Here is a 20,485-nt window from a genome sequence, read left to right as displayed (position 1 = left end):
CCCACATCGCCAGTCATCCAGCATGAAGCGAAGTTCGCTGCTCCCTGCACCGGATGTCTGGGGTGCCACAGTCGAGATCCCAGGGGTTCCCAGAGGCTGGAGCTGTCTAGAGGCGGAGTACCCATTTACGGTCCAGAAACCCCCTATAAATGCTCATTACAGTCTGGATTAGTCTCCTTGTTCTTATACTAGATAGTGACTGTGGACATAGGGAGTCCACCACTGGGTTACCTAACCTAAGGACAAGGACAAACCCAAGACAGATGTCACACTTATTGTGGGCCCCATACCAGATACATTGGCAGCCCTCCATCATGGTGTACTCATATGTTAACCCTATATATGTTTGTTTGGCACCATCTCTTGCACATTCTTCTGGATGCAGTTTCATCTTATTTACTCTCAGCTGAAGTAGGTCATGGAAATTGGAAATTATTTAGATATGAAATATAGCAACACATTTATGCAGCAAATAAAAATTTTAAGTCAGTTCAAAGTCTTCAGCCTGTCATCCAGTCAGCAGACATAAAACAGATGAAAGCAAATCTAACACCAACTAAAATGTTATTCTTACCCAACATTTACTCTCCATCTGTCTGCAGGAAGGTGATCGGCTGACAACCACAACAGCTCAGGAGAACTTCACTGGCGGCAAAGTAACACTGTCTTATCTTGCTGGAGTTTAAAAAGGTTAAAACTGAGTTAAAGACTACATAGGTGATACTGAGCAGGCTGTGCGGGTGGGCCTTCGAGCCCTGCAGTTACTTCCTGTATTAGCCCATTCGGTGGTCTCCTAAGTTTGACATGGAAGCCTATTGAATGAAGATGCAGAATACTTTATCCAATAATCCTGGACTGGAAAACCTAAAAGAAACATCATCAGCCAATATGGCCTTAGTGGTACCCTCACTGGGGCCACATAGGCCGAAGTCCATTGTTTACAGGAAGCATTTGCCCGGAGGGCCATCTGTCGACCTCAACGCAATTATTTTTTTTAAATTTGTGGCTCCAACCGCGCTGCCCCCGCTAGGTCACTTTATCTGTGGCCTCGCAGGAGGGACCCTTGCTCTGTACTGGTCTCCAGGCCAATGAGCTGGGGCAGGTATACTGCCCCTTTAACAGAAGCAGTGGCTGCTGGGAGCAGACCTGCCAATGCAGGCTCACACATCTGCTACATGCCCCTGACTTGTCCCTGCCAGGGTGGTCAGGTCTATGGCAGGAAGAGAGCCTTGTAACGAGTGGTTGGAAGTCTTTTTGCCAGTCAATGCTTGGGTTTGATCTTTACCAGGTTAAAGTTACTATACATTCATTGTGGACCCCCATATAGTTGGTGCAAGTAAAAAAATAAATAATACCTCCAATAGCCTTTTTTCACTACTCTCCTGGTCACTTCTGCAGAATGAAGTGGTGGGAACATGCTGGTGAGGGACATCGCAACCCGTGCCCATCCACTTGACTCTGCTGATATAAATACATGAGCTTCTGCAGGGGGGAGTTTTTCCTACTACTGCGTCTTCATTTTACCACTACAGAGAAGGGGAAATTTTACTGCAACTCCTGCTGCCATGATACTGCCAGGAACAAGATGATCGTTTTAAGCTAAGAATGTCCGAATGGTTATATTGTTGGGTCGAGAGCTATAATGTTGGTCGAGAAGTACTCCTGTAGAAGTTCTGGAATTCTAAATTAGAAGAATGGGGGAGATTTATCAATGTGCAGAAGCAAAGTTGTCCATAGCAACCAATCAGCTCGCTTCTTTCATTTTTCAGAGGCCTTGTTAAGAATGCAAAGAGAAAGCTGATTGGTTGCTATGGGCAACTGGGCAAATTTGCACAGGATTTGATAAATCTCCCCCATTGTCTATAGCAGGTATGACATTTTAGGTAACAATTACATAAGTTGCTTTTTCCAGAAACAGAACCACCCTTGACCATTGGCTGGGCTTGGTATTACAACTGAACCCTCATGACTTGAAAACGGATGAGCTGCAAAGCCAGACACAATCCATGGAACAAAATGGTGTTTTTTCTGAAAAAAAAAAAAGGATTTTAGTACTAGCAATTTTAGACATTTTTTTTAAACTAAATTTAAACTGATGCCCAGCAAAATTTTCTCATTTGATTTTTTTTAATTTAATTTCTGTATATTATTATGAGGAAAGTCATCTTGCCCGATCTGTTAACAGCATGTAGAGATATGCTTTATAGCAGCACATATAGACAACAATAGACAGGACTGTCCCTTTCAGATGAATTGAAAATATCACTGGGCATTCTCTGTGACCTTTTCAAAGGTCATTCTTTAGGAAGGGGAGGGCTGGTCTGTGAGCAACAGCTATTCTGTGTACTTCTGTTATCTATACCTTGTTGTCTCCATTCACTGTAATTGTGTCTGTGATTATAAAGAGGAGCCTGTATAAGAATAAAAGATCGGAAGACAGGGCCTCATGTATTACCCCAGGGTTCAATTATCCTTATTAGGGATCAGGGAAATGTGCCTATTAATGGGGTATCAAATTATGTGAAATTTGCTCAGCCCAGGGGTTCCAGGAGAATAGGTTGAATGTGGTACAGAGGTGAAGAAAGAAAACTCTTCTGATGTCAGGCACTGCTTATCCCAATGAAAATGGATTCCAAGTCAGGAGTAATGTTCAAATCCAAAGTGGACTTGCTTATTTGCAGTGCAATAAAATAATAAAAGGACAAATGACAGGTATTTCGGGCCCTCACCCCTTCTTCAGGTTGGGAAAGACTTTTACAGCACAGAAAACTTACTGAGTAAGTGAATGCAAGGTGAGTGAGGGCGGGCTCAGTGCTTGCATCGGACACACCCCTTCCCGAGCAGTGGATGTTAGAATGAGTGAGCAACAGAACAGAGGGATTTGTGAGCCAAATGCAAAAGCTAGACACGTAAAAAACATTAGGTACGCTTTAAAAGAATATGGTTGAAGGGGTGCTCCGCTGCTCAGCGTTTGGAACAAAATGTTCTGAATGCTTAGAGCCGGCGTCGGGAGCTTGTGACGTCATAGCCCCGCCCATCATGATGCCACGCCCAGCCCCCTCAATGCAAGTCTACGGGAGGGGGCGTGACATCCGTCACGCCCCCTCCCATAGACTTGCATTGAGGGGGCGGGGTGTGATGTCATGAGGGGTGGGGCTATGACGCAACAAGCTCCCTCTGCCGGCTCTAAACATTCGGAACATTTTGTTCCAAACGCTGAGCAGTGGAGTACCCCTTTAACATAAAAACATGATTTAAATAATAGATATTTTGTTGCCTTTAAATAAAGAACCTGGAGCCATGTGTCTGCATTCATCTCTCCACCTGCTGCAGGCACGCCTCCTGCCTAATGATTGACAGACCTCCTGCATGAGCTTGTCTGAAATCCAGCTGTCAATCATCAGGCAGAAGGCGTGCTTGCAGCAGGGGGAGAGATGAATGCAGACACATGACTCCATGACTCCGAGCTGCTATGTAATGTGACGCTAGGTACTTCAATTACAGGCAGCGAGCAAATATGTAAAAACATATAACACAGACACATATACCATGTAGATGTATAGAATGGGTATGAAATGACCGGCACCACACTGCCAGCAGCTTCACTTGAAAAAAATTACTGACAGTTTCCTTTTAAAATGATTTTGTAATGTGACCCCCTCTATCCACCAAACACAAATGTAAGACACCGAGTACAGAGAACTAATGCGGATAGCTGCACATGGGCTGGAATCCTACTGGCACCAACAGTTGGTTAAGACATCTGCCCTCCCTTGGACATTTTTGGGAAGATGTCATAGATCTTGCCAACGGGGCACGAACAGTGAATACAATGCTTAAGATCTTCTAATAAATCTCCCAGTGTGACTTCAATTTCCTTAGCACATCGAAATCTCATGTTATCAACCTATTTCATTCTCACCTATTCATCGAACTGGGCTAGAGAGACATTGTGCATTGTGTGTGGCCTCTAATAGGACTTTACTTGGGTACATCACTCCTTTTGGGACTTGTTTCGAGACCCATATAGACAAGCCCTGCTAAATCTTCCTAACAAGCAGCAATGAAGTTTCGCAGTATGTCTTTCCAATATACGGTATATACAATACTTGAGCTCCATTGATTCTATTTTGAGCTCTTGTTATTAATAAGGAGTATTAAGGAGTATTGTTCTTTTATCATTCAATGATGTTGCTTTAGTTTACCACTCACCAAAGCTGCCTTGAGATGCCTACTAGAGTCTGGTTAAAGAGTACCTGTCATATCCTACAAAAAAAAAAGTTTTATGTTACTCAGTGCTGAATTCTGATCAAGTACATATAATTTCTTATGTGTCTAGCACCAATAATTCTCTCACAAATACCTTCTATGTTGTTCACTTGCTTTGTCATTCTGTGCTTTGGAGGTGGTGTGTCCTCACTCTGCATGACCTCCCTGAGTGCTGGGTCTTTTCATATATTCACTGCAGGCTGCTCCTTAACCCCCTCCTCTCTGTTTTTATTCTGGAGTCTGATAGGACAGGAGTGAGCACAGAGGAGTACTAGTCTCGCCCTCACTTCCTTGACTTTGTTTCTGCCTGTGCTTCAGCTTGGACAAAGATGATGCTGCAGCTGGACAGGATTGTGTTCTAGATTGTATGGGGGGGATAACTAGTGGTCTTTTTTTTATTTATTTTTTATAAGCCCTAATTTTTATATAAAGGAAATACCATGTTTTGCCAAGATGAACAACATAAAATAGGTTTTTGAATTTGACAGTGCCCATTTTAGAATAAGTGCAATGTTTTGTGAATTGGTTTGTTGTAGTATTCAGTACTGTGCTAAGACCACTGCACACATCATCAGTCTGGAGGCCTAACTTGAAGCTTCTGAGATCCAATGCAAAGTGTGTAACAGGCCCCAACCTATCATGTGCTATTTATTGTCTGTGTCTTTAAATTTTTTATTTTTTTTTAAGAGGCCCAATGTGCAAGAAAAAGTGCAAACGTGTCACACAAAAAAAAACGTGCACAAAGGATGTGGTCTATCGCTAAGCCCTTCTCCAACAGGAGAGAGGCCCCCCAACAAACCTACCCTTCACCTCCGGGCCAAAAGGCACCTGAAAGGATTCATGTTCGATTCCCCTTTTCGCGGAAGCTACTATGGGGCCACAAAAGCACCTGGCTTCAATCTAGGCATTAACCAAGGTATCAGCCAAGGAGCCGTATACTGATGGCATCTCAACCGAAGCCAAGATGCCCAGGAGTTGCAGGGAGGTGAGGAACCAAATGGCCACACACACCTCCCCTAGACCGCCAGGAGGGACACCGCATCCTGACAAATCCTGTGTACAAAAAAACACGTAAAAGTGGCACAGTGATATACAAAATAAATAAGTGGATGAGTGCAGATATACTGCCCGGCCAACTGGCCGGATCTATAAAAATTTCCCTGATCCTAGCCAGAAGATCGGGATACCAAGGGTGAGTGCCAAAGGTGAAGATTGTGTGGTGCAGTGCGCTCACTCAGTGAGTTATAACACCCAATGAGTTTCAGCACCTCAGGGTCACCACTACCCGAGGCACAAAAGTACCTCGGCTCTAGACCCTCCCAGCGAGACCCGGAGGAAACTGGTCACATCAGGGCAGCCGTTGAGCTGGTTACGTGGCACAAGCCCCGGAACGCCCCGGTACACCTGCTCCTCCATGTAGCCATCCATTCGTACCAGTGGACTACCTGATAAGAACAGATACTACACTTGATCTTAGCCAAAAGGCCGAGAAGCAAGTCCCGTGTCTTCTCATATAGCAGATGAGCCTTTGGTTGGTCTCAGGCACCAGGGCTCAGGTGTGTGACTGTCCACTCTATATCATCTACAACTATTTCCTAGGTTATGGAGACTAGTGACTAATGCAACTAACAGGAATATGCTAAAAGACCCAAAGCTGGTTGAGGATATGTTGGATAGGATGGTCTGAGTGTTTTTGGTTGACTTCAGTACCGAGTGATAACCATTTGAAGGCTTCTCGCTGCAGAGGGTCTTGGGCACCAGAATCGCCTTAACACTACCAATTAGATAACAACAAATGGCTGGTATTGTGGCTTCTGCATAATGTGACAGGATGATGTATGTGCCAGAAGAACCATGCAGGGCATTCGACAGCCTCCTCTGTCACTCCAGAACCAGACGTCCCACTACCGGCACGGAGCAGACATTGTCAGAACTGGTGAGAGGCACAATCTGTCACCATTTACAGGCGTGCTGGGGCCGAAGCAGAGCTTCATTTTTACATGTATAATAACCTCAGCAAAAGTGCAGAAGACCTACTTGTGGTTAAAAGGGGAAAAAAGAAAACTCGAAGAGGACGAAGAATACAGAATACAGATGGAGATTTGTGCAGAATAAAACCGGCTGCACTCAACTATTAATCTGAAGTAATAGCCTTTTAATATGTGTCCCATGGGAATGTAGTGGGGGATGCAAGAGATACGGCACTCTTGATATTCGAGTTCGGCGATGCATGCCATAGGAAGAGATACAATCGTGGTTATTTCCAAAGATATCACCTTCCGTAAAACCTTCCCGTATAGAAATGGGTAACAGGGGTGAGGGAGAGAGAAAATATACTATTAGAATATATATGGTGTATCGCTCACTACGTGTTTCGAGTGGTCACACTCCACTTGAAACGCGAAGTGCGAATTTAGCCCAATAAACTCCTTTATTATTTTATTCAGTCCGTTCATGCGGTATATTTTATCTCTCCCCGTCCACCACCCCCCCCCCCCCCCCCCCCGGGAGCGCCGCTCCAGCGTCTGTTTTTTTTTATTTCCCTCACCCCTGTTACCCATTTCTATACAGGAAGGTTTTACGGAAGGTGATATCTTTGGAAATAACCACGATTGTATTTCTGGACGTGACGCGGCGCGGTGCGACAGTGGGGGGGGGGGGGGGGGGGGGGGGTGGGCGTTCACGGTGGCAGTGATAGGATTCAGGACCCCCGGACAGGTAGGGGGAGAGAAGCGGGTGGCGGCGGCGGTCTATGGCACCGCAAAAGCCGCTGCAGTTCATTGATTTAAAGCGGTGTCGCGGGTGGATAAATAACTTATAACTTACGATAACTTATACCGGAATATTGGTATAAGTTATTGGCTATCGGCCCTAACCAACACAGATTATCGGTATCGGCCCTAAAAAAACGGTATCGGTAACGATATCGGTCGGTCCCTACTCAACATACAATAGTTTCAACATACAATGTTTTTTTCTGGACCATCGTAACTTGAAACCAGACTCAACATACAATTATACAGACAGTCCAGATCTGTGAAACATCTCACAACTGGAGGAACTGACCAGTCAGAATGGGCATTTTACTGGTAAATCACCTGAATTACTGAAGTGCCTGCACTGACTGGCTATCTGGTAGTGCCCCCTACAGTACAGGGAGGAACTACAAGTTCTGTACTACTCCTTACCTGTGCCAGGGTTAGCTGCTCCTTTTGGACACCAAGTAAGGGCGGCTCCATTTGGGACACTGCGTGTACTGTACAGGACCCTGAAGAAGCTCCTGTCCTCTACATAGACAATTGTTTCCCAACCAGGGTTCCTCCAGCTGTTGCAAAACTACAACTCCCTGCATGCCCGGACAGCCAACGGCTGTCCGGGCATGCTGGAAGTTGTAGTTTTGCAACAGCTGGAGGCACCCTGGTTAGGAAACACTGACATAGACAGTAATTTACAGCCCCCAGCAGATCTTTCTTACTTTTATATGTAAGGATTTACTTTATCTATATTAGTTATCTACTTATTTTTCTTTAATCCTCACTTTTTCCTATTTTTGGATGACATTTTGGGGCTTCAGAACCAATTACCAGGTTTCCATAGAGTTCTGGTCTCAACATACAATGGTTTCAACATACAATGGTCATCCTGGAACCAATTAATATTGTAACTTGAGGGACCACTGTATTAACATATTTAGGACCCATAGGATCTAACTTACCTCATTATTTCTGTCAGTTGCTTTATTTATGTGTTATTATTAGTCTATTAAAATGTTTTAAAATCAACTGGTGCCAGAAAGTTATACAGATTTGTAAAGGACTTCTATTTAATCATCTTAACCCTTCCAGTACTTATCAGCTGCTGTATGCTCCACAAGAAGTCGTGTAGTTCTTTCCAGTCTGACCACAGTGCTCTGTGCTGACACCTCTGTCCATGTCAGGAACTGTCCAGAGTAGGAGAAAATCCCCATAGCAAACCTATCTTGCTCTGGACAGTTCCTGACATGGACAGAGGTGGCAACAGAGAGCACTTGTGGTCAAGCAGAAAGGAAATTCAAAAAGAAAAGAACTCCCTGTGTATTATACAGCAGCTGATAAGTACTGGAAGAATTGGGATTTTTTAATAGAAGTAATTTACAAATCTGTTTAACTTTCTGGCACCAGTTGATTTAAAAGAAAATGTTTTCCAGTGGAGTACCCCTTTAAGTGATTTCGGAAATCATATCTACACAAGGTGAAAACTTCTTCACAGAAATTGACTCGTGTAAAGATTTTTCGGCCTGCAGCATCTCAAGCGTTTGACTTCTATAGGGAAGTCAAACTTGCAATAAAATCCATATACAAACCTATAAGGCGCCATTCACATGGCAGGATTCGCAGAAAAATTCTGCTCGAGACATCGGCTGCAGCAAAATCCCATCATTTTTTTCGACTGGATTCTGCTGCACCACGTACACGTCAGAAAAATCTGTCGCGGAAATTCCGGTCTTTGCTTAAAAAAAAAATTGACGTGTCAATTCTTTATGCAGAATCCTCTTGGAAATGCATTTACGTCCAAGGAGATGGCGCACTTCCCGGCGGTTCTAGTACTGGCACATTCTGCCAGTGCCCGCTGTCTGCAAAAATTCTGCCGAAAATATCCCGTAAAAAATCCGCCGTGTGAACATACCCTTAGGGAGTCTACAGTAAATCTTCAATAAAATCGGCACCGATCTGCGGATTTTTCGGCAGGGTTGATAGGGAAAAACCCTGCAACAATTTTGCCTATTATACATACCACAGCTGATAAAGCTGTCAAACATGTCGGGGGAGATTTATCAAAACCTGTCCAGAGAAAAAGTTGCTGTGTTGCCCATAGCAACCAATCAGATCGCTTCTTTCATTTTTGAAAAGGCCTTTTCAAAAATGAAAGAAGCGATCTGATTGGTTGCTATTGGCAACTGCACCACTCTTAACACTATGGGGGAGATTTATCAAAAACCTGTCCAGAGGAGAAGTTGCTGAGTTGCCCATAGCAACCAATCAGATTGCTGCAGATTTGCAGAGGCCTAGTTAAAAATGAAAGAAGCGATCTGATTGGTTGCTATGGGCAACTCAGCAACTTCTCCTCTGGACAGGTTTTGATAAATCTCCCCCATTGGGTCTGTAAAGGCTTCGATCCTCAAGATTTAATGCATGTTCTTATTCAATGACAGCAAGCGGAGACGACATAAAGATCACCATTTTGCAACAGTCCAGACAGAATGCGACCCCTGACCCCCTCCCTCACAACGAACGATCGAAAGTGGTTGAACTTTTTCAATGTAGAACAATTACGATTTACTCGAAAAAAAAATCCCCCCTCGTGATATGGCGAAGATTTCCAAAAACGCACGAAATGAGAAGATTCACAAAGCAGCAATGAAGCGGTTAAATAGCCGTCTGTATTCCAGGCCTGTTCCTCTGTACGGCTGGTTCCCTTTAGCTTATTCTGCGCCAACAGTTGCCATGGAAACAGCTATTTTCCTGTGGTAAATCCCCCCCCCCCCCCAAACCCTGTCCCTGGCAGTGGCTCCCTGAGGATTTCTGTCAGGCCTCCGGGGCTCTGAAAAATACATCAGGGTCTGAGGGGGTCGGGTGCGGGAACGATGTCTGCGCGGTAAACAAGATGAGGCCATGGCGGAGGGTTAACAAAGATCTTTACTTAAGGAAGGACGGAAGGAAACTTCACATTTCCAGTCTCAGGCCTAGGCGAAACATTAAGCTGTGAACTATATGACTGAGCACGAAGTGATGTAGTAGAGTTGAGTTTGCCACAGTACGCCGATTCAGTGGTCTCCAAACTGCGGCCCTCCAGATGTTGCACAACTACAAGTCCCAGCATGCCCGGACAGCCAACGGCTGTCCGGGCATGCTGGGACTTGAAGTTTTGCAACATCTGGAGGGCTGCAGTTTGAAAAACACCGCATTAGTTCAAAGAACTACTATGCTCCAACAGCAGTATTATAAATCTTAAAGGGGTACTCCGCTAGAAAACATTTTTTTTAAAGGGGTATTCCAGGAAAAAACTTCTTTATATATATCAACTGGCTCCAGAAAGTTCAACAGATTTGTAAATTACTTCTATTCAAAAATCTTAATCCTTTCAGTAGTTATGAGCTTCTGAAGTTAAGGTTGTTCTTTTCTGTCTAAGTAATCTCTGATGACACCTGTCTCGGGAACCGCCCAGTTTAGAAGCAAATCCCCATAGCAAACCTCTTCTAAACTGGGCGTTTCCCGAGACAGGTGTCATCAGAGATTACTTAGACAGAAAAGAACAACCTAAACTTCAGAAGCTCATAACTACTGAAAGGATTAAGATTTTTTAATAGAAGTAATTTACAAATCTGTTTCACTTTCTGTAGCCAGTTGATATATATAAAAAAATGTTTCTTCCTGGATAACCCCTTTAAATCAACTGGTGCCAGAAAGTTAAACAGATTTGTAAATTACTTCTATTAAAAAAAATCTTAATCCTTCCAGTACTTATTAGATGCTGAATACTACAGAGGAAATTCTTTTCTTTTTGGAACACAGAGCTCTCTGCTGACATCACGAGCACAGTGCTCTCTGCTGACATCTCTGTCCGTTTTAAGAACTGTCAAGAGTAGGAGAAAATCCCCATAGCAAACATATGCTGCTCTGGACAGTTCCTAAAATGGACAGAGATGTCAGCAGAGAGCACTGTGCTCATGATGTCAGCAGAGAGCTCTGTGTTCCAACAAGAAAATAATTTCCTCTGTAGTATTCAGCAGCTAATAAATACTGGAAGGATTAAGATTTTTTTTTTATAGAAGTAATTTACAAAGAAAGACTAACTTTCTGGCACCAGTTGATTTAAAAAAAAAAAAAAAAGTTTTCCACTGGAGTACCCCTTTAAACAGATTTGTAAATTACTTCTATTAAACAATCTTAATCCTTCTAAAGGTACGTTCACACTACAGAATTCCCGCCGAATTTCACGGGCGGAATTCTGCGGTGTGAACTTAACATTAGTGTGAACGGGTCTCCGTGAGACCCGTTCACAATGTGGAATTTCAGTGGCGGACAATTCCGCGAGTACTGCCATAGCCGTCAATGGTGATGGCTTAGTGCCCCGCGTCCCTAGCGCCAAAGTATTTTCAGCGGCGGCCGCCAGACGGAATATTCAGCGAGCGGAGATTCCGCAGTGTGAACGCACCCTAATACTTCTAAGCTTCTGTATCTCCTGAATCTCCTTTCTGTCTGACCACCTCTGTCCATTTTAGGACCTGTCCAAAGTAGGAGCAAATCCCCATAGCAAACATATGCTGCTCTGGACAGTTCCTGAAATGGACAGAGGTGTCAGCAGAGAGCACTCTGGTCAGACAGGAAAGGAAATTCGAAAAGTAAAGAACTTCCAGTACTTATCAGCTGCTGTATCACAGGAAGGATTAAGATGTTTTTAATAGAAGTAATTTACAAATCTTTTTAACTTTCTGTCATCATTTTATTTTAAAAAAAAAATTTTTTCAGTGGAGTACTCCTTTAAAAAGGGGTGTAGGTGACCTGCTACAAAAAAATACATCTACTCAGCACTTCTTCTCAAGGAACACAGAGTCCAGATGACAGATAACCATATACAATCTATTATGCTGTGACGCGTTTCGAATCTGTACAGGATTCTTCGTCAGGCCTGTACAGATTTGAAATGCGTGGGTGCATAATTATAGATAGTATATCGATGTCCTCTAACTGCACTTCATGTTCCTTGAGGAGAAGCGCAGAGTAGATGTCCTTTTTTAGTAAGTGGTCACCTACACCCCTTTAGAAGATTTTGACACACCGACCCACAGGCGTGGATTCGGGCAGACCATAAGAGGGCTGACCCCATAAAAGTTTCCTGTATACACAAATGCCTTCTGAGATGTTGTGATTTAGGTGCAACTTTATTTTATTTTTTTAATTATTTATTTATTCCTTATTTAATTATTATTATTTAATATTTATTTTATGTATTTAATTATTTATTATTATTTAATTATTTTATTTAAATTATTATTTTATTTTATTTTTTTGTCTCCTGCGGGCTTTACTAGGGGCGCGCCTATTTTGTTTTTCTATAGACCAGCATTATAAATGGCACATGGTAAATGCAGGCCCTGTTAAAAATGTTGAGTCTGGCAAGAATAAGTTGCGCCCCTGGTTTGAGAACCAAAAAAATCCCATGCAAGGGGCCAGATGTAGATGCTAAGACCATGTTTACACAGCGTAAAATATGCGGAATGTCCGCACAGAGAACACGTGCGGACATTTCGCACTTTTGAATAATCCGCCGCGCATTAGGACCGTTCTGAAATGCGCCGCCTCATAGACGTCAATGCATTTCTAAGCGAATGCCGCAAAAAGAATAGACAAGTCTATCCTTTTTGCGGATGCCAGAATCGTGATTTCCGTGTGTGAATTCCGCATGGACATTCCGCTGTGTGAACATACCCTTATGGTTGGAAGAAAAAATATAACCTAGATTTTTGAACTGATTAATAATATAATGTGGTCGATTGGAAAGTCACAATTATAGAAATACACAATCTGACTAACAACACAAATATAGTTGTACTGTTTGTGACTAATATTGAGCACATTGAGCAAACATCCACAGTGCAGGGAGAAAAGGTAAGTGAACCTCTAGGAGCTAATTGACAAAAGTGTATCAATTAAAGGGAATGTGTCCTCAGAAAATGAGACTTCCTGTTCTGTACAGATCACTTTCCATCCGTGCTCTCCCTGTCATCACTTTACAGTTGGCCTGTACCCTGACCTGCTTCTGAAAGGGGTACTCCGGCGTGCCTGATCGCGGGGGTCCTGCCGCTGGGGACCCCTGTGATCTTGCACGCAGCACCCAGTTAGAATCAGTCCCCAGAGCATGTTCGCTCAGGGTCTGAATACTGGCGATCACAGGGGCCGGAGCATTGTGACATCACGGCCCCACCCCCGTGTGATGTCACGCTCCGCCCCTGAATGCAAGCCTATGGGAGGGTGTGTGTGTCACGCCCCCTCACATAGGCTTGCATTGAGGGGGCGGAGCGTGTCATCACACGGGGCGGGGCCGTGACGTTACAATGCCGTGACTCCGGCCCCTGTGATTGCCAAAAATCAGACCCGGAGTGAATGTGCTCCGGGGACTGATTCTAACGGGGTGTTGCGTGCAAGATCACGGGGGTCCCCAGCGGCGGGACCCCTGCGATCAGGCATCTTATCCCTTATCCTTTGCATAGGGGATAAAATGTCTTAGCGCCGGAGTACCCCTTTAAGGGTGCCTTCAAACTGAGTAATTCAAGAGGAATTTACTCGAGTAACTCCTCTTGAATTCTCCTCTTAGAAATAATTAACATCTGCTTTGCCATTGACTTCAATGTATTTTACTCTGCACTGTCCACACTGCGTGAATTCCGCTCGCAGAATTCCGTTCCTCTAGAAGAAAGTACATGTTCATTCTTCTTGTGGAATACGCGAGCAGAAGTCCATTGAAGTCAATGATAAAAATGTTTAATAAAAAAATAAATAAAAAGGGAATTTCCAATTGGTGGTTGTAGTCCAGCAAAAAAACAAACAGTTTCCTCCTATATTCCGTGTGGAAAATCTGCACAGAATTCCACGTTAATTCAGCACAATTTAAAAAAAAAAAAAAAAAAAACCTTAAAGGGGTATTCCAGGAAAAATTTTTTTTTTTTTTAATATCAACTGGCTCCAGAAAGTTAAACAGATTTGTAAATTACTTCTATTAAAAAATCTTAATCATTCCAATAATTATCAGCCGCTGAAGTTGAGTTGTTCTTTTCTGTCTGGCAACAGTGCTCTCTACTGACATCTCTGCTTGTCTCGTGAACTGCACAGAGTAGAAGAGGGTTGCTATGGGGATTTGCTTCTAAACTGGGCGGTTCCCGAGACACGTGTCATCAGAGCGCACTTAGATAGAAAAGAACAACTCAACTTCAGCAGCTCATAAATACTGATAGGATTAAGATTTTTTTTAATAGAAGTAATTTACAAATTTACAGTATATATATATATATATATATATATATATATATATATATATATATATAAAAGTTTTTTTCCTGGATAACCCCTTTAAATTCCACAGCGGAATTTTTTACGCGAGGATTCCTCTCCTATTCCTCAGTGTGAATGTACCCTTAGGGTCTGGTCACACGGCGGAAATACCGTTTGCAGAATTCCGCCTCAAATTAAAGCCTATAGACTTCTATGGGATTCCACGCACCCATTCAACCTTCTGAAATTCCGCTTGCGGAATTTCAGAAGGTTGAATGGGAGTGTGGAATCCAATAGAAGTCGATGGGTTTTAATTTGAGGCGGAATTTCGCAAGCGGAAATTCTGCCGTGTGAACAGACCCTAACACCTCAGTGTCTCACTCCAGTATTCTCTGGTCCGCTGGGACAGCCGCCATCCACATGGGGACCGCTCTCAGAGATAACAACCCGGTAGCTTCTAGCAGCAATGTCCAGATCTCTATATTGGTAATGAAGGGTGAAAACCTAGGGACTACAAAAACAATACCCTGGAGAAGACCCCAAAGCCAAACCAGTTGCGTGGCATATTGGGAATACATTTTGCCCCCATACGGTTTGTCTACGATCGTGACAGAGATAAAATCCCATTTTATTCGTTATCAAATTGGGAAAACCTATGGACTACTAAAACAATACCCTGGAGTCCATACCCAAAGCCAAACCAGTTGCGTGGCATATTGGGAATACATTTTGCCCCATACGGTTTGTCCCATTTTATTCGTTATCAATTGAGAAAACCTATTTTTTCTACATGTTTACTCGATAAAAGACATGAATGGTATAATGTTTGTGTTTTATTTGTTTATTTAGATTGTTTTTGTCTATAATGGCGACCTAGATAACTAGAGATCAGACCACATTTTATAAGAAATCAAGCTCTTCTACGAGGAGGCATGTGCACCCGCCCATCTATAGGGAAGACAATGGTTCAGATTTACGGTATTTTTTTTGCCTATTATAAAGTTCCGCAATTATGTGGAAAAATAATAGACGTGACAGAACAGCCGCCGTGTTCAGCAGAAACTTGCACTTTGTACATACGTGGTAGAAGACGTGCGGCGCAGCTATGTTTGGGTTGGCAGCTCTGAGATTGGTAACTCTTGCTTCATGCCTGGGGGAGCTGGCAAGGGTGGCAGGGCAGCCGACAGTAGCCTCATTAAGTGTGCCTGCAGTGGGTACCTGTCTTGTCAGGATGACTGATGAACGCTTGTTCCCTTGAGCTGTGGACTTGACGTACGGCGTGATGGATGCCTGTTATACAAACTTACTTGCTGAGGGCTGAAGCAGAATGAGGGGAAGCTTAATAAACAAGAGGAGCCAAGGTGGATCCTACAGAGATAAAAATGGCACGGCCACTACCGGTGTGAACCTTCATCAAAGACGGAGCACTCAGGATACATCTACATAATCAGAAGCCGCGCATAGCTTAACTATTCGTGTACCGGCAGAAAATATTCGTACCTCTACTTTGCGACTAAATGTAGTCATTCACATACATCTGTAAAAATGTGTAGAAAGGTAGCACTTTTTACAGCACTTCACTTTAGGCATGCGCAGCCTATTGCATTAGGGTGTGCACCCTAAAGCATAAACTCACAACGCGCGCGCGCGCGTATGTACGGTATGTATATATATACACACACACAGTTAGTATAGCTCCCCCACATTAGGTGTGCAGTACAGTTCCCCCACATTAGGTTGTAGCTCCCCACATTAGGTGCAGTACACTTCCCCCACATTAAGTGCAGTACACTTCCCCCACATTAAGTTGTAGTTCCCCCACATTAGGTGCAGTATAGCTTCCCCACATTAGGTGCAGTATAGTTCCCCACATTAGGTGCAGTATAGTTCCCCCACATTAGGTGCAGTATAGTTCCCCCACATTAGGTGCATTATAGTCCCCCCACATTAGGTGCAGTATAGTTCCCCCACATTAGGTTGGCAGTTTAATTTCCCCACTTTAGGTTGGCAGTATAGTTCCCCACATTAGGTTGGCAGTATACTTCCCCCACATTAGGTGCAGTATAGCTTCCCCACATTAGGTGCAGTATAGTTCCCCCACATTAGGTGCAGTATAGTCCCCCACATTAGGTGCAGCACAGTTCCCCACATTAGGTGCAGTACAGTTCCCCCACACTAGGTGCAGTATAATTCCCCCACATTAGGTGCAGTATAGTTCCCCACATTAGGTGCAGTATAGTTCCCAAACATTAGGTTGGCAGTATAGTTTCCCCACATTAGGTTGGCATTATAGTTCCCCACATTAGGTGCAGTATAGTTCCCCTACATTAGGTGCAGTATACTTCCCCCACATTAGATGCAGTATAGCTTCCCCACATTAGGTGCAGTATAGTTCCCCCACATTAGGTACAGTATAGCTTCCCCACACTAGGTGCAGTATAGCTTCCCCACACTAGGTGCAGTATAGTTCCCCCACATTAGGTGCAGTATAGTTCCCCCACACTAGGTGCAGTATAGTTCCCTCACATTAGGTGCAGTTCAGTTACCCCACAGACATAAAGCCTTCAGCCATATACAGTGTATGGCTAGAGGCTGTATGTCTGTGTACTGCCCCACTTCAATGTTCCGACCACCGCTCCTCCGGTCCGGGGTCACGATCTACTGCTATGGCCTATAGGCCATAGCAGTAGGTCCCGGGACAGGAGTAGCGGTGGTCGGAACACCGAAGATGACATTCAACTTACCATGCGCGCGTCGTCCTCCTCCTCCTCGATGCACCACTCCTCCATTCGTAAGGGCACACGCATGGGACGTCAGTGACGTCCCTGCATGGGCTACCTTCCAGCGGCCCCTGCGTTTTTAAAGTTAACGCGGGGCCGCAGAAATAAAACAGGGAAATCCTTGTGCACGCCTATTAAACACTGTCACAATTTTCTGTCTGTTCCTGACTACGTTGTCCTGCTGCCTGTCCATAAGCTATGCCTGGATCCTGACTTGTCTTGCCTGACCTCTTGATGCTTTGCACCAGTATCTTCTGGTCCACTTGGCCAAGTGCCACCCACATCGTGACCACTATTGTGAAGCGACCTAGAACCCTCTACAGCAAAAGTCCAGCTTCCACATAGCAGAGCGGGATAAAGAATAACTACTTAGAAGGTACTCAGACAACACGGCTGTAGGTCAAACCGGTTGGGCAGCACAACGGGACAACATCTGTTGCTTTGTTACAACATAGAGGCAGACTATTGGGGACTTTAGAGAGAGGGGGGCAAGTCACTAGTTGCCTCCATCCCTTTTGCAACTAGGTGGCAAGAACCTGCGCAGAACCCACTTTTTCAGAGGAACTAAGGTGAGTTGGGGAATTGGAACAGGGGTCACGAAGGAGGGTGAAGAAACACCAGAACTGTTTGTCTATGGGAAATAAATTTGCCCCATACTTGTAATGGGTCAATTTTATAGCCATACCATGAAGTTTCCTATCTTCTGTGCATGTCGCTGGTTGCAAACACTGCATGAGTGGTCAAAAGAACTGGAAGACTACTGGGTAACGGACAACTAGAATGATCACTAGAGGGACACACTACTGATATGGGGAATGTCCACACTACATAATGTCTATGGCAGGTGCCCCTTAATGAATCAGCACTATGACCATGCTGACCTGTGCCATCCCCATTGACGGCAGTGCAGTCCACATGGTTTTCTGTCGAAAGAATGAACATGTTTATTGTTTCGGCAGAGTCCGGACTCTTGTATTTACACAGTGGAAAAGATTCAGCAGCGTGCACAGTGCAGTAGAATTCCTTTGTAGACCATGGGAGTCTGCACTAGAACTGGAGTTTTTGAGCAGAGAAAATTTTGAATTGCGTGTGGGCCCTAATAGGGTGTGAAACTATGGGGCATTATAAGGTGCCATTGGGGGGTTATTAAGTCTCCGCATTCAAAGGTGGAAATTTTTGTTAAAGGAGTACTCCAATGGAAAACTGTATTTGGGCAAACAAAGCATTAAATAAAGTTATATAAATTTCTAATGTACTTGCGCTGTCCAGACTGAAAGGATCCCGGTGTTCTTCTTCTTTCTGCTGCTCACTGGAAGCTCAGTAGTTTTCCTTCATTTGATGACGCTCGACTTCTTATTCCGAGCGCTCCGCCGCCATCTTAGCCCGGTGACTCATACATCCCATGAGTCATCGCGGGCTCTGCCGGCCTCCTAGCCCGGAGTCGGCTACTCCTCCCGCAATTATATATTCATTTATGCTTGTTTGCTGAGCTGCCATAGGCTTAGCTCAGCAAAAACCACCAGCCAATCTCCATTATAGACATGCGCATGCACACATCGTTAACTCCGCTTGCCAATAACTGTCTTAGTTGTGCGCATGAGCACATCGTTCTCCGGCATAATCTGCGCACGCAGCCGTGGCCGAAAGCTCATTGGAGCTTCAGCTGCACGTGAGTAAGGATGTTTTTTTCAAATCTCGTAATATGAAAATGAGAGGGAGCGAAGGGGGCGTACTTTATTAAAATTTAGGAAGTGGGACTAGCAGGAGAGAAGCAGGGGGAGGGCAGGAGCTGGCCGGATATGATGAGTGGGTATTCTGGGAAATGTAGTTTTTAACCATGCGCTGCCCAGGCATATAACCCGGAAGTGACCGAAACTTCGGTCGGGCATAGCGCGAAAACGGCTGGGCCATTCCGCGTGATTGTAGGTGCTATGTGAAGGTATGTGAATGGGCTACATTTGGAGATTAGTTTGTTCTTTCTGGGGGGGCATCGGAGTTTTCCTTTAAGGTCAACATTTCTACACTGAGCTGAATGGAAACGGAATCTACATATGTTTGTGTCACTGCAGAGCCGGACCTGTCACTGCGGTGAGCCGACAATTTATCTCACCTGCAGGCAGATCGGGATTAATGCAGCAGCTAGTGAGGATTTTAGGATCCTTGGAAAAATTCAAGCGTACACATCCTGGCGTGAAGTGAGATGCCCTGCACGCTGCGTGGTGTATGAAGTGTCTGATGGTTAATGGCACTACAGTGAACACGCAGGATATATGACTAATAGTCTACCACCAGATTCACGTAATTCCGGTAAGGCAATTCACAGACACCGACAGATGCCCACGACACTACAGCTGCTCTCCTGACTGGAGGTGCTGAACAGCTCTGGTACACAAGGCAATCCGTGTACTACAAGATGCTGTGACAATAACAATGAGATTCTGCCCGGCGAGGGAGAACTGACAGCAAAGAATGGAAAAGTTACGCCGACATGAGAATAAAACTTTATAAATATTCATCCAAACTGTGTTTTTAAAAAGTACATACACTCAGGATGCATGCCTCATACATGCTACTATGCTCAACATGTGGGGGACACACACCACACAGGACACATGATACATGCATGCCAATCACACATATACATGATACATGCATGACACTCACACATATACATGATACATGCCACTCACACATATACATGATACATGCCACTCACACATATACCCCATGATACATGCATGCCACTAACACATATACATGATACATGCATGCCACTAACACATATACATGATACATGCATGCCACTAACACATATACATGATACATGCATGCCACTAACACATACACCCCATGATACATGCATGCCACTAACACATACACCACATGATACATGCATGACACTCACACATATACATGATACATGCATGCCACTAACACATACACCACATGATACATGCATGCCACTCACACATATACCCCATGATACATGCATGCCACTAACACATACACCACATGATACATGCATGCCACTCACACATATACATGATACATGCATGCACTCTCACATACACCACATGATACATGCATGCCACTAACACATATACATGATACATGCATGCCACTAACACATACACCACATGATACATGCATGCCACTCACACATAGGACATGATACATGCATACCACTAACACATACACCACATGATACATGCATGCCCCTAACACATATACATGATACATGCATGCACTCTCACATACACCACATGATACATGCATAACACTCACACATAGGACATGATACATGCATGCACTCACACATACACCACATGATACATGCATGCCACTAACACATATACATGATACATGCATGCACTCTCACATACACCACATGATACATGCATGCCCCTA

General features: G+C 44.1%; 1 protein-coding gene, 1 long non-coding RNA gene and 1 pseudogene across 5 annotated transcripts in view; all 3 read right to left on the bottom strand.

The window, feature by feature from the left end:
* The window catches only part of LOC130277195 (transmembrane protein 263-like), a 232,323-nt gene that overhangs the window by 7,873 nt on the left and 203,965 nt on the right, over positions 1-20,485 (bottom strand). Inside the window, exon 1 of one of the 4 annotated variants that reach the window (XM_056527605.1) lies at positions 9,043-9,082. The exons of 1 other annotated variant lie outside the window; for it this stretch is intronic. In XM_056527605.1, the coding sequence (XP_056383580.1) occupies positions 9,043-9,067 (25 nt within the window). In that variant the 5' untranslated portion in view covers positions 9,068-9,082. Of the gene's footprint in view, positions 1-574; positions 598-8,934; positions 9,083-20,485 lie in introns of those variants that run through there. 2 more of the 4 variants (XM_056527603.1, XM_056527606.1) reach the window with 2 other exon arrangements.
* LOC130277196 (uncharacterized) lies at positions 1,694-4,936 on the bottom strand. The gene is made up of 3 exons (XR_008845392.1): positions 4,364-4,936; positions 4,213-4,266; positions 1,694-2,028 (listed from the first exon to the last, which is right to left on the bottom strand). It is a non-coding gene; the product is annotated as an uncharacterized LOC130277196 (long non-coding RNA).
* LOC130277871 (U2 spliceosomal RNA) lies at positions 5,684-5,766 on the bottom strand (annotated as a pseudogene).

The sequence above is a fragment of the Hyla sarda genome, chromosome 6 (genome assembly GCF_029499605.1).
Source record: "Hyla sarda isolate aHylSar1 chromosome 6, aHylSar1.hap1, whole genome shotgun sequence".
In the NCBI taxonomy this organism is placed as follows: Eukaryota; Metazoa; Chordata; class Amphibia; order Anura; family Hylidae; genus Hyla; species Hyla sarda.
The sequence above is the reverse complement of the archived record's forward strand: the minus strand, read 5'-3'. Positions and strand labels throughout refer to the sequence as shown.